This window comes from Bison bison, unplaced genomic scaffold (genome assembly GCF_000754665.1).
Source record: "Bison bison bison isolate TAMUID 2011002044 unplaced genomic scaffold, Bison_UMD1.0 scf7180017864314, whole genome shotgun sequence".
Lineage (NCBI taxonomy): Eukaryota > Metazoa > Chordata > Mammalia > Artiodactyla > Bovidae > Bison > Bison bison.
The window spans coordinates 1,196,415-1,211,080 of record NW_011494886.1 but is presented as its reverse complement, the minus strand read 5'-3'; the positions used below and the strand labels follow the sequence as shown (position 1 = coordinate 1,211,080).

At 40.4% G+C, this 14,666-nt stretch overlaps 2 protein-coding genes across 2 annotated transcripts in view; one reads left to right on the top strand and one right to left on the bottom strand.

Annotated features, from left to right (window-relative positions):
- The window catches only part of CD96 (CD96 molecule), a 95,792-nt gene that overhangs the window by 44,981 nt on the left and 36,145 nt on the right, over positions 1-14,666 (bottom strand). Inside the window, exons 6-7 of the mRNA XM_010852725.1 lie at positions 8,586-8,676; positions 6,460-6,648 (exon numbers count right to left, since the gene is read on the bottom strand). Of these exons, the coding sequence (XP_010851027.1) occupies positions 6,460-6,648; positions 8,586-8,676 (280 nt within the window). The remainder of the gene's footprint in view (positions 1-6,459; positions 6,649-8,585; positions 8,677-14,666) is intronic.
- On the top strand, positions 12,943-14,519 carry ZBED2 (zinc finger, BED-type containing 2). Its single transcript, XM_010852724.1, has one exon. The coding sequence runs from the start codon at positions 13,410-13,412 to the stop codon at positions 14,061-14,063; it is 654 nt and encodes a 217-aa protein (XP_010851026.1). The 5' UTR covers positions 12,943-13,409; the 3' UTR covers positions 14,064-14,519.

Sequence of the window (14,666 nt, the reverse complement as noted above, 5' to 3'; positions counted from 1 at the left end):
CTTGACGTACTCCTTTTCCTATTTGGAACCAGTCTGTTTTTCCATGTCCAGTTCTAACTGTTGCTTCCTGACCTATATATAGGTTTCTCAAGAGGCAGGTCAGGTGGTCTGGTATTCCCATCTCTTTCAGAATTTTCCACAGTTTATTGTGATCCACACAGTCAACGGCTTTGGCATAGTCAATAAAGCAGAAATAGATGTTTTTCTGGAACTCTCTTGCTTTTTCCAAGATCCAGCGGATGTTGGCAATTTGATCTCTGGTTCCTCTGCCTTTTCTAAAACCAGCTTGAACATCAGGAAGTTCACGGTTCACATATAGCTAAAGCCTGGCTTGGAGAATTTTGAGCATTACTTTGCTGGCGTGTGAGATGAGTGCAATTGTGTGGTAGTTTGAGCATTCTTTGGCATTGCCTTTCTTTGGGATTGGAATGAAAACTGACCTTTTCCAGTCCTGTGGTCACTGCTGAGTTTTCCAAATTTGCTGGCATATTGAATGCAGCACTTTCACAGCATCATCTTTCAGGATTTGAAGTAGCTCAACTGGAATTCCATCACCTCCACTAGCTTTGTTCGTAGTGATGCTTTCTAAGGCCCACTTGACTTCACATTCCGGGATGTCTGGCTCTAGGTCAGTGATCACACCATCGTGATTATCTGGGTCGTGAAGATCGTGCATTATTTTTCCATACCCATGTTCCATTTCATTAAGGTTGCTATTTCTGTAAGGTGTTACCAAAAAAACCCAAACAAACTTTTTGGCCAGCCCAATGGTTTGGAAAATGAGGCTTATGCCACAACAGCAGTCAGATACATATTTAAAATTGATCTTCTTTCATTCAGGGGTAGATTCCCTGAATGAGGCATAAGCTTCATTTTCCAAACTATTGGGCTGGCCAAAAAGTTTGTTTGGGTTTTTTTGGTAACACCTTACAGAAATAGCAACCTTAATGTAATGGAACATGGGTATGGAAAAATAATGCACAGGTGTTTTTGTCTGTAGATTGATTAGAATAGGGACTGGCAAGCTATAGCTAAGGTGAAATTCCACTCACTGTCTATATTTGCAAATAAAGTTTTATTGAAATACAGCCATGCCCATTTGTTTATGTACTGTCTATGGCTACTTTTGTACTACAATAGCAGGGCTGAGTAACTGTGATAGAGACTACATGGTCCACAGAACAATATATTTACTATCTGGCAGGTTAAAAACAGAAAATGTTTGCCAACTGGAACAAAAGCTGTTGATAGGTTATGCTCAATCCTAGATTTCCAAATTAGGAAAGAAGCATTTAATTTTTATTTGTTGCCTATTTCTATTTTAAGATATTATTTTGCCAGGTTTCATCACAAATATCTTTGTAAGCTGCAGGGTCCTTAGCTTCACAGTGCATTATGATGCTATTACTGCAAGATTTGCATTTTGAGATGAACTCTTTGCTCTATGACAAAAATGATGCACAGCTTTGCTGAGGCTCTCAAGAGTTTCTAGTTTAAGACTGGCCTATGAAGTAGAAATTCTGTCCTGGTGAAAACAAAACTGCTGCTGCTGCTGCTAAGTCGCTTCAGTCGTGTCCGACTCTGTGAGACCCCATAGACGGCAGCCCACCAGGCTCCCCCATCCCTGGAATTCTCCAGGCAAGAACACTGGAGTGGGTTGCCATTTCCTTCTCCAATGCATGAAAGTGAAAAGTGAAAGTGAAGTCGCTCAGTTGTGTCTGACGTGTAGCGACCCCATGGACTACAGGCTACCAGGCTCCTCCATCCATGGGTTTTTCCAGGCAAAAGTACTGGAGTGGGGTGCCATTGCCTTCTCCGGAAAACAAAACTAAGTGGGTATAAAAACGAGGGGCTAAAACCTAACAAAGAAAATTTATTTCCCAAAATCAAATACAGAATTTAACAGAAACATGTCAGCTAGTTTTCAGACCATTACATTTACCATAATGTTGTAAAGGGCTGGGCTGCTGAACACTTGATCCATTTCTGAGTGTGTCCACTCTGCACAGGCCTAGCAGGGCTCTTAGGACCCCCCTCATGTACAGCAGTGGCCATGTGTGTCTCACAAGGGGAGCAGGGTCAATTCTAGAGCTTCCTCAGAGTTTGACTCAGCCATTAGCTGGTTCACTCAGCTAATGAGGAGGTCCTTGCTTCTCAAAATGTGCTCCATAGTAACTTTTAGGATCTTATTAGAAATGCAGACTCTCAGGCCCCTCCCAATCCCTCAACTTACTGAATCAAAATCTGCTTTTTAAGAAGATCATTAGGTGATCTGTATGTATACTAAAGTCCTTTCTTGATATACTCAACATTCCTGGGATCAGTCACAGGTATGTGGGAAACCATGAAATCAGAGAATTTGGCTGGCATATATCACCTTCATATTCACTAGTCCTCTCATCCCGCTATTGAGCTACCCCTTTTGAATCTTCTTCCCACATCCTCAGACACATATGGACACTCCCTTACACACAGTGAACCACTCATCAATCCTTAACTCTCTTGTATCTCAAAGGTCTGGATCTCAGCTGTTACAGTTGGAAGTCAATTTAATCAACAAATCTCTGTTGAGGCTGATGATAGCCAGAATATTACCCACCCTGGGGAGGTATCTGCACTTAACTTTTGAATTGAAACAATATAAGATAGTCCCTTTACTGCCCCAAAACAAAATAACTCCTTGCATATGTCAAAACATTGATTCTGCACCACTACAATATTAGACATTCTCATTGACTAGGTTGACATGTTAGAATATTTTTATAAAGAGTCTTCTTTTTTTTTTTTTTTTAAACTACTGTTGAATCATGACAATTCTTTAGGCCTTAGTACCCAAATAGCTCCCTGACAAGTCACCTTCACTTTGATCCTCTCCCTTTCCTGAATTTTCTAGAGTAAGAATCACTGAGCAGTTGAATGTCCTGGAAGATAGGGGTAGGTGGGGAAGGAAGCACCTCAGAAGGCTGTTACCTTTTAGCCTTCCAACATTATTACTCTTTTCTGGGAACAAAAGAGAGCAAAATCTCCTCCCCTTCTCTCTCCAAATCTCCTTTCTGTTATATAATAGTCTCAGAATTTCTCTATTTTAGCACTGAGAGACAAATTTATCTCCTGTGTTTTCATCTCAATATCTGTCTACAATAATAGTCTGACTCTTCCGCAAGGCAATGATCCTTGCGCAAGGCGTCAGAACTTTCTCCAGAGTTTGTGAAGCATCCAGCAGTACTACTGCAGGCAGAAAGCATGTTTGCAAGTAAATGTTTAAGAACTTATAACAAATGGGAAAATATGATATTTCAATGACAGTGCTGTGTGGAGCCTCAACTGTATCTTCTAAATCATTCATGAAGATAGATATCAGAATATGAGCAGAATACAAGCTATAATTTTGGGAAATTGAACTGTTTAAGACTGATTATCTTTAATATTTGATTGTAAAGGATGAAAACTCATTTGACAATTTAAAATTAACCATCTGCTCAGAGCCTAAAATTATACTAGAGCAGGGCTATCCTGTAAAATTGAAATTATGGTGTGCTTTGAGTACCAGAATCAGTGCTCTTCCTTATTACCTTAAAAATATTCACTATTTTCTGATATTAAAGTCAAATACAGTTCAAGAGAATGAGAAGGCAAGCTTGGAAGAAAATATTTGCAAAAGACACATCTGATAAAGAATCGTTATCAAAATATTCAAAGAGTTCTTAAATCTCAACAATAAGAAAACAGATAACCTGATTTAAAAATGGGCCAGAGATAGACATCTCACCACAGAAAATATACATTTGGCAAATAAGCATATGAAAACGTACTCCACATCATATATCATCAGAAAATGCAAATTGAAACAACACTGAAATGTTGCTACACTTGTTAGATGGCTGAAATTTAGAATACTGACAATACAAAATGCTGGCTGAGATGTAGAGCAATAGTAACTCTCCTTGATTGCTGATTGGTGGGTATGCAAAATGATATAGTCAGTTTCAAAGACAATTTGTTGATTTCTTATAAATCTAAACACACTCTTATAATGCAATCTAGCAATTGTGCCCTTTGGTATTTACTCAAAGGATTTGCAAACACATGACCCACACAAACCTGCACATGAATGTTTATTGAAGCTTTACTTTTTAAAAATGTTTATTGGAGTATAGTTGATTTACAATGTATGTTAGTTTCAGGTGTATAGTAAAGTGAATGGTCTATATGGGAAAAGAATATAAATGCTTTATTTTAATTGCCCAAACTCAGAAGCAAACAAGATGTCCTTCAGTAGATGAATGGATATATAAACTGTGGTATACTTATTGAAAGGAATACTATTCAGTGCTAAAAAAAAACCTATCAAGCCATGGAAAGACATGGAGGAATCCTAAATGCATACTATTAAGTGAAAGAAGTCTATATTAGGACAGTGAAAACTTAGGGCTCTATGACACTATAATGAGGAGTACATCATTTGTCCAAATCCGTAGTATGCACATCACCGAGAGGAAGCCCTAGAGTAAACTCAGGCCTTTGGGCAATTGTTTTGTGTTGGTGTAGGTTCATCAGTGGTGACAAAGGCACCATTCTGGTGGGTGATGTGGATAACGAGGGAGAAGATGCACATGTGGGGAAGGGGCATATGGGAGATCTCTGTACCTTCCTCTTAATTTTGCTGTGAAGTTAAGATTGCTTTAAAAAATAGTCTAAACAATAACAAAAAACCAAGAGACAGTCTTAACACCATAAAATATTTTTCAAATGTGATGCTTCCCTGGTGGCTCAGTGGTAAAGAATCTGCCTGCCAATGAAGAAGATGTGGTTTCAATCCCTGGATCAGGAAGATCCCATGGAGAAGGAAATGGCAACCCACTCCAGTATTCTTGTCTGGGAAATCCCATGGACAGAGAAGCCTGGTGGGCTATAATCCATGGGGTTGCAAAGAGTCAGACACAACTGAGCGACTAAACAAGAACGACAAAATCTGTCTATGATGATTTAGGATTCTGCCAAAGCTACTGGGAAATCTATGTGAGAACGATCTACCTTTACCCTCTTCCAAGACTGTAGCCCTAACCTTGTACAGTGTTCTGGAAAGGAGGAGCACTTGTTTCTGAGGGAATTAGGTCACACTGAGTATGGATATTTCATGATCATTCCTGAATAATTAATTCAAAGTTCACAGAATGAGGTGAATGGGCAGGGATGCAGTGACGATGCTACTGTCCTGGTGTCTGAATGGCACCTGTTTCTGCAGGGTGGGGATGCACTTACAGAGCCACATGCCCCATCCAAGGCTCACAGGAACCAACCACTGGCATTGGTGTCAGGGCTGGGAAGGACCCAATATGCAGACTGTAGCCTTGAAACAAAGGGAAAATTTTCCCTCATAAATTATTCTGTTTTTTGTAAGTTATAGACTATAATATCTCTGAAAATAGGAAGGTGGTAAAAGATGTCAGTGATTCTGCAGAGTTGTAATAATGACTTGCAAAATTAAGTTTTATAGGTATTACTTTGTTGTTACATAAGAATAGTTGACAGTTGTCACTTCATACTTCAGTTTTTTATGGGCAATCTGTTGTCACTATTTTTTTAAGACATTTGTTCACACCTTTTTTGTAGTAAATCTTTATTATTTGATCCGGTTCAGAGTAATGTATTCTGGTTAATCAAATGTTGCAATAAGTAGAATGATCCCACATATCAACTTTGAAGTCATAAAAATCCTCTGTGTGAGATTCTGTGCTTCAAATCTAGGTGTACTAAAATCATGATATGGTATACATGGCTTTTCCAGGCTTCCTTGGTGGTAGGGTGGTAAAGAATCTGCCTATCAATGCAGGAGACATAAGGGGCGTGGGTTCGATCCCTGGGTTGGGAAGATCCTCTGGAGGAGGAAATGGCAACCTGCTCCAGTATTCTTCCCTGTAAAATTCTGTGGACAGAGGAGCCTGGTGAGCTACAGTCCATGATGTAGCAAAGAGCTGGGCATGACTAAGCAAACACGCATACACAACATGGCTTATCCATTCCTAAGAATTAGAATGGAATATGCTGTATATAAATGAATGCTTTTATAGACTCAGAAGTAATTTTAGGATTTTAAAAACTCTCTTGATTATCAATATATTAGTGTTAAATTTCATTATATGGTAGACTAACAAAAATGCTAGTTAATTGAGTTATTATTAATTGAATCTGAACAAAAAGTTCACTGTATTCACCAGAAATTCTTGGAAACAGGAATTAGGTACTTTTTATTTGAAGAAATTCTTTTCAGTAGAGTCCCTTTAGTCAAAAAATGTTTGATACTTAGAAATCGAATAATTTTGAATAGTGTAGAGAGAGTTTTCAGAGATTAAAATATCATGGAAACAATCAGTATTCTATTTGTTTTAGTTAGAAATGTTCTGAACTTATGGCAGTCTTGGCCACCCCCTTGTTGACCTCATTAAATAGAAAACTCACCCAAGAAAAATGTGATCTTTTCAGATGAGCTATTCCACACTTTGTGTCCAGGGGCTGGAGACAGAGCCATACACCAGATGGTCAGGTTGTTTGAGTGGGCTGGTTTATTATCATATACACTTGTCAAAACAGACTTCAGTTCCCAAAATCCATCTTTGTTTTTTCTTTTTTCACTAGTGGTATACATTTCTACAAGACAGATAAGAACAAGGTTCGTCACCAACATTTCCCATAGGAGCCGTAAAATGATGCCAGGGCATGGCTGGAGACAGTTCAGCTTACAGTGGTGTAGTCTAAAGGTGGTCAAACTGAAGCTCTTGTCCATTTGTCTGGCAGGCCTGGAATTAAACTGAACAGTTTTGTTCAAGCTCCTATATGGCATTGATCGGTGGTCAAGGTATGGAATATATTGGTTAAAGGTGTTGCTTTATTTATAACCAGGGGTCTAGTGGGTCTGGGGACAAGTTTTCCCAGCTCATCAGCATTGCTGATAACTTTGAGACTGATGATTTGTCCCTGGCCTGAGTGAGATCCTGGGAGGTTTCTTCTGTGGAGAGTGAGTAGTAGCAAAAATACACCCAAGTGGCCAGAAAAACATAAAACAACCTCAGCTGAGACTCCATTTTGAGTCCTCCACTTTGAGGTGCTGTGAATGTATACATGGGATGGATGGTGGCTCAGATGGTAAAGAATGTGCCTGCAATGCAAGAGACCCGGGTTCCATCTCTAGGTCGGAAAGATCCCCTGGAGAAGGGAATGGCCCCCATTCCAGTATTCTTGCCTGGAGAATTCCATGGACAGAGGAACCTGGCCAGCAATGATCCATAGTGTCCTAAAGAGTCAGACATGACCAAGAGAAGGGAACGCTTTCCCTTCACTTTCAAATGTGTACATGAGGTCCATATCCTTACTTTAAGGATATTGTTGCTAGATTATATCCTTTTCCTGAAATAAGCTGTTATTTATTTATAACACTATCATTTGGGGTCCTGTGAGTCTTCTTTAGAAATAGAATCCTGTTTAACCGCCACTGTTGGTACCACCTCCAAATAGCATACATGGCAGCAGGACATGAATGTAGAACTCTGTCCCTGTAGCTCAGAACTTTTGTTTCACAGCTTCTTGACACTGAAGGTTCTAAATGCTAATTCTAAAGTTAGCACTTGCCAAAGTAATAACTACATGCAGTTGTGTGCTAGTAAAATTCTGGCCACAGTGCCTGGCCTCATGGTTGTAAGGATAATGACCCTTCTAACATGTCTATGATGAACAAATCTACAATGACCCTTAACAGATATTTGCAGGATTGCATCCCGTCATTATTGTGGGTGAATTGTTTTTAAAGTGATCCAGTAACAAAACCAATAATTCAACATGAGTCAAGTGGATCAATAAAATCATTCATCAACAAAGACATAAAACTTTATCAATTAAAGATAATGCAGCAATAAATATGTGACTGCTACTGCTGAAAATATATTGAGCTTTGAGGAAAAATGACTCTGGAGAAAGGAGAAGGGGCATTGTCCCAGGCAGGAGATGGCCCAGATTGTTCTGGCAGTGTCTATCGTGTTTACCATGAAAACATGGCTTTGTACACTCTCACCTGAGCTTGTCTCCATGTGTGTTCTGCTCCAGGAACTTTTAATCCTCCTGATGAACCTGTTCCTTGTCATGGAGCCAACTTATTTACATATACTTCCTTCAGTCCTCCACCCCCACCCTACCCAGATCCTTGCAAGGAAAAATAGAAATTATTTGTTTGTTGATTTAAGGTAGTGATGCTAAGTTAATTGGAACTAAATGACATGATTAATACATGTACATTGAATTAAACTTGCTTGCTCTCATAGAAGAAATCTGCATTTATGAACAGTTAAATAATAACAGTACTGTTCATATGTGAATGGACCAAGTCAACTGTATTTCTTGTATTCTGGGAAATACCTCCCTGCTCCTTGGAGGAGCCAGATGAGGTATCAGAAGATGGCATTTGGTAGGCAAGATGATGTTTTTCTTGGAATAAGAATTGTTCTTAAATGCCAAGATCGACCTGGGCAGTGGCAACTTCTATTTGTTTTCTGTCTTTCTTTGCCAAACCCACTTCCATTCACTGATTTCCTTACCTTCTCTTTCACCTTGAGGGAAGCTCCTCTGTATGAACCAGGTGAGGTTTGCTGTGGGAAATACATTCCTCAGTGAGCAGGTAAAAATTCTCTAGGGTTAGAGACAGAATATGGAAAGAATTATTTGCCAATTCAGAAGAAACTGGTGCCACATACATCTCCACCGGGCCTCAGATGAGGCCAATTGGCACAAAATTACTTTTTCCATTTTTATTACTTTATTTATTTATTTATTGGTGGAACTCCCTGGAGCAGGGATTGAAGCTGCACCCCCTGCAGTTAAAGCGTAAAGTTTTAACCACTGGACCATCAGGGAAGTCCTTTCCACTTTTAACAAGGCGGTGCTTACCTTTAAGAGATTGCTTAAAATGTGAACTATTGCCTATTTAAGGCAATCACCTATAGATACATTACAAATTAACAGCTAGAATTCAAGGTCAATTTAAGAAGAATCTAGAACTATACTAATGTTGCAAATCTGGATTCTGAGTTCTGGAAAAGGAAGATTACATCTCTACATAGGCAGAATAAAATAGCATAAATAGAAACCAAAGAATAGGAAGAGGTTATAACAGAGGGGCCAGGGAAGCATATTCTGTCAGACCAAAAGCTAAAAGAGACCCAGACTTTTGTTGTTTTTGTTCCTCAAATAATGTAAAGTACTGTTTGTAGCAACAACTACAGAAACCATTTAATATAAATATTTCACTTTCGACTTGTAAAGAGTTTACCTAATTAATTTTTCATCATCTTAACAATCCTATAGGCTAGGTAGGACCCACTTTATTACTGCCATTTGACTGATGGGGAAGTCAGGGCACAGAATCACCGAATGGTTAAAGGAAGTGGAATGTAGTTGATGGTAAAACTGGAGGTGTTACCTTAATCTCAGTAAAAGATATTTCCTGGTAAGACATGTTGCATTAAAATAAGAAACAAGTAGAAAAGCAGATAGCTTATGTTACAAAACCAGGGAGCTTAGCAGTAGGGTTAGTTTATTATTATTATTTTTTCTCCCAACACTGTGTTTGTTTTTGTGAGATGATGGTTTCTTCAAGAGCCTGGTGAAAATATGCGTAAGGTATTATCTGATCTTCATTATTTTATCTGAGACACTAGAAAATTATAATCCTTTTTATAGTTTTGTTTTCTTGTCAAGAGATCTGTGTATTTTATATGTGGCCAGCCCTAAGTTTTTAATTCTCAGATATTTTTCACAATTGATGAGTATGCTAATTAGTAAAGAACTGTTACCTATATGTAATGCTTGGTGTGCCAATTCCCCTGCAGACGAGTTATGCCCAAAAAGTCTGATTTTGAGCAGAGCTGAGAAACCAAATCTAAGATTAATACTAAGTCCCATCTTTCCGGTGAGATCTCACCAAGGTGCGAATGAACATCCCTCAGAACATCACTGTAAAACCCCCAAGGAAATACTGAGACTTTCAGAGGAGGTTATTTGTTGTATCCAAAATGGTAGATAGCAAATACTAAAGCCCCAGATTTCCCACCCATTCAGCGCTTAATGGGGATGCAGACAAGTGACAGGAATTCAGATCCATGAAATTCTGTCTCTTTGTGTCTTAAAAGCAAAAGTAGGTTTCCTGAAATATATTCTTATTAAGTAAAGGAAAGAGAATTCAGTTTATTTAATCCAACAAAATGCCAAAGACTGATTTTATCTAGGTGATTTGTATAGGATCTATAGTGAAAAAAATGTTTTAAAAATGTGTAAAGGTTTGTATTAATGTCAATACCTTTAGTCCCTCTCATGATTCATTTTCTTTATGTTCATCTAATCTACCAAAAGATGATGATATGGTAATATCAGGAATGAGTAGGAGTTCCATTACTTTATAAAGGCAACTGGCTCACTGAAGAAATCTCTTGTTAACTCAATAAAATATTAAAAAGATTTCATGCCTGTAAGTTTTCTAAATTCAGATTTCATGGAATGATTCAGGTTTCAAATATTCTATACCATCTCTAGACAGTGTTTTAAGATTTTGCTTAGGAATATGGTTCTTGTCCCAAAACTCCTCTGGTCTCTAAAATTGAAAAACTTCAGACTAAACTAGTTCAAACTGAAGTCAAACATGTTATGAAATGTCAAGCATATGTGATTTTGCTGAGCAAGCCAAGTTGTATTTCTTTGTTAACTTTCAAAGGATTAAGAAGAAAAACATGTCAGATATGAAAAAAATATGAAATAAATATGAACAAGAGTTTATGTACATATGCATACAAACATGTACACACACACACACACACACACACACACCTTCTCTGCTGAGGAGTCAAAATCATTCACTCAGTCAGTGTGAGTCTGTTTATGAAGTATTCACGAAACAAGCAAATTATTGGTTTCTCCAGCACATTATTCTAAGTCCATATGGTATAAGTGAGTAATACCACAAAGAATTCTGTAGAAAGTGCCAAAAAGCATTTGGAGAGTTCTGTGGGAGTGCAGAGAAGGATGAAATCTGGGAACAACTTGGCACAATTATATTTTATGGACAGGGAAGAGTCAGGCCTGGAACCTACAGGTGGAAAGTAGTGGGAAATTCACAAAAGATGGGCAATGGATTGGTTCATGGACTTGGGTGTGAGTTGGGGATGTTGGAAGCAGAGGCTGGAGCAAGATGAGATTGACAAGTCAGGAAAAATAAATCCAAATCTGGCTGCAACACTGATCATTCTTTTATTTCCACAGATGAAATACTGAAATGGTGACCATTTGTAAATGATCCCATATTCAGTTTGGTTAAGTTTGGACAGGACCATTTCCAAAGGACTTTTCACAGAATCAGTTTGAAAATATTTAGCTTATTAGTCTAGAAAGAAAAATCCTTAAAATAAATTCCCCTATTTGTTTACCAACTCTTCATTTCTATTTGGAGTCTCTCCAGGCCCCACACATTTACTTTTCACTTGAAATTTAACTTTTAGTCTCTACATGTTTTCTATTCTACCATTTCTGTATTTTCTTCCTGTAACTCAAGGTTTTTCCTCCCATGGATATCTTTAAAATGTGCTTGTCTCCTCTTAGTAGGTTTTCCTTCTAAAATCTATCTATCTGTAAATTTATATTTTTTGCTTAAGTTGTGATTATCCCTTTATTTCACTTCAACTGAAAGTAGAAGCCAACAGATTTCAGCTTTTCCAATTCTAGTTACATAATATAATAGAAATCAATCTCAAATTTTCTATATTTCTTTAAATTGCGGGAGAAGGGTCCTTTTATTTAATCTTCCCTTTTGGCAAGTTCTCTGACTTTTCTACTGACTTTATAATACCAATAGTTTCCAACCAACAATGGAGACCATGGCCTGACAACTGGACAAAATATTTGAAATCACAGGTATCCTCAAGGCATGTGGTTTCTTTTTTGCCCATTTTCCACCGTTCCCATGTCTTAAATCTTCTTTGCTTGAGATGAGAGGCCAGATGATCTAGTCTTCTGGAAACGACTAAGACTTGTAGGTGCTTGATTTATTGTTTTACTTCACAACATTTGCCAGGGACAACTTTTTTTGGTGGTGGAAGGAGAAGGAGAAAAGGTCTGCATTTATTGCAGAAAAACCCTACAGGTATGGTCACACCCATGTAGAAACAAGGCTTCTCTGGAAGTGGGAGGGAACAGGAAGTGGAGTGCCCTCCTCCTGGTGGCAGCAGGCAGCTAACAACCTTCCAACGTGGTAGGAGCACTCCCTGCATCGGAACCCTCAGAGACCAGTCCTAAGCCTTGCTTGCCGGTAAGTACGTACCCACTTGGGGCTGGGTGGTACTTCCGAATTGCTCAGGGTGGCAAAGCTTGATGGATAAGGTTCTCAATCATTTTAAAAATGATCTAAGAGAGAGCAGTCAGGCTCTTTTTAAAATGTACCATAACTTTCCATGTGTTAATTTATCCTTAAAATGGGGGTCCCTACACCAAACATCTGGAGGAAGTTGCCATCAGGAAGATTTCATCCACTGTTGGCTTTGCAGGTGATGGTGATGAGGAAGGTGGAGTGTGGTGAGCTGCTTGCTGAGGTCTCCCCGACACAACCAGGCTGTGGAGATGTGTTCCCCTGCTCTCTCCTCCAGGTATGCCAGCTCCTCCTGATGAAAACAGCTAAGCCTGCTGTTTGGAGTTCTTAGAATCCCAGCCCCCAAGGAACCTCTCTAGGGGCAAGCTGACTTTACACTGGGAACTGTATTTCCCAGACCCTGACAGGCTTTGTAGCTTCTGGACTGACTTCTGCATCTGTTCAGAGGAACAGCGAGTCTCTTCTACATTAGCATCAGTCTCTGTTCGCTTCTACCCACACTGAGGGAGATCCAGTGAGGCCCTCGCTCTGGTATTCTGGACAGCCTGAACCCTGAGGTTGCTCCTCCTGCCTCCAAAGTGCATCACACAGGTCTCCGGGAGCACCGAAGCAGTGGAAGCAGCCAGGAGAAGAATCAAGAGAATACCTGAAATTCTTAGTATTCAAAAACACCTGTGGTGCTGGTTGAGGTACTGAACACTGAGCTCACTGGAAAGCTTTTTATTAATAATTGCTTCACTGAGTTATCCTGTCTTCTGGCCCAGCCAAGGAGGGATCAGCACGTATCCGGGTCATGGAGGGGAAAGTACAGGCGAGCCCCAAAGGCCATTTTACTTGGCTCTGACTCACCCTGACTCTCCAGTGAAGCAGAAAGGAGGAAACATCACACCACCCAGGTGTGGCCAGCCTTTGACCACTATTGCAAATCCCTGAGAGTCACCCAGTCCCTTCCCAAGTACACTTTTAGCTTTAGAGACTTCTGGCTCAAGGAAAGCTGTAAAGTGGAGACAGGATGAGGCGGGAAGAAGAGGAAGAGGACGGAAACAGGATGAAGGCAAAAGGGCGCTTGGAAGTGAAGGAGGAGGAGGAGATCAGTGAGGCGGGAGAACCTGTAGCCCCTTTTGTCAGTGCCATGCCCACCCCGATGCCCCACAACAAGGGGACTCGGTTTTCTGAGGCCTGGGAATATTTCCACTTGGCCCCTGCCCGTGCCGGGCACCACCCCAACCAATATGCCACCTGCCGCCTGTGTGGCAGGCAGGTGAGCCGGGGCCCTGGGGTTAACGTGGGCACCACAGCCCTCTGGAAGCATCTGAAAAGCATGCACAAAGACGAGCTGGAGAAGAGCGGCCACGGTCAAGCTGGGCAGCGTCAGGACCCCAGGCCTCAAGGGTCGCAGCTCCCCACGGGTATTGAGGGAGACTGGGCCAGGCTCCTGGAGCAGATGGGGGCCCTGGCTTTATGGGCCAGCCAAAGAGAAAAGGAGCTTCTGAGGAGGGAGAGGGCGGTGGAATGGCGGGAGCGGGCAGTGGAGAGGAGAGAACGAGCCCTGGAGGAGGTAGAAAGGGCCATCCTAGAGATGAGGCGGAAGGTGAGGGCTGAGAAGGAGGCCTGCCAGAGAGAGAAAGACCAGTCTGGGGCAGCTCACCCCTTTCATTTTGTTTAAACGGGGGCTTGGGAGAAATTTATTCTGAAAACACTGACTTTAGACCCATAGCAAAAAAGTCCTTTTAGTTCCAGCTTAAATATACAGGAAAGTAGCTTGGTAGGATTTTGTTTTTAAGAGAAAGAACAGTATGGGTTATTCTCAGCATGTCTGAATTGGCCAAATGTTTATCTTAGCTAAGGTTCCTTAGAACAGTATTCACAAAAACTTTAAAATATACTAACCATGGGTCTGTGAGTTATTTGGGGGCAGAATGTACCAGGCTGTCAGCCTCAATGAGTGGAAATAATGGGATTTATGCCTAGCACTTGGTTTTGGGGGAGCTGAAGGTTTTGATGGTTGAGACTGGATGGGTGGCTGGGATATGCCTATGTGGCCAGCTCATTCTGGAGACCCCATGATGAGCAGAGCTCAGGCTTCCTGGGACAAGGTGTTTGCACACGTTCTGGTGTTGATTTAAGAACTGGATGTAAAGCTGGTTCTGTGGGACCCAGCAGTGGAAGAAAAAAAGAAACGTGGGCCTGAGATCTCCAGACTCTTTCAATGTATATCTTTCTCCCATTATTGCAGTCTTATATTAAAGCTGTTTTATCAGAATAACCC

Bases quoted from the DNA above. Each gene is read 5' to 3' on its own strand.
- ZBED2 (XM_010852724.1), top strand. From the start codon at position 13,410: ATGAGGCGGGAAGAAGAGGAAGAGGACGGAAACAGGATGAAGGCAAAA.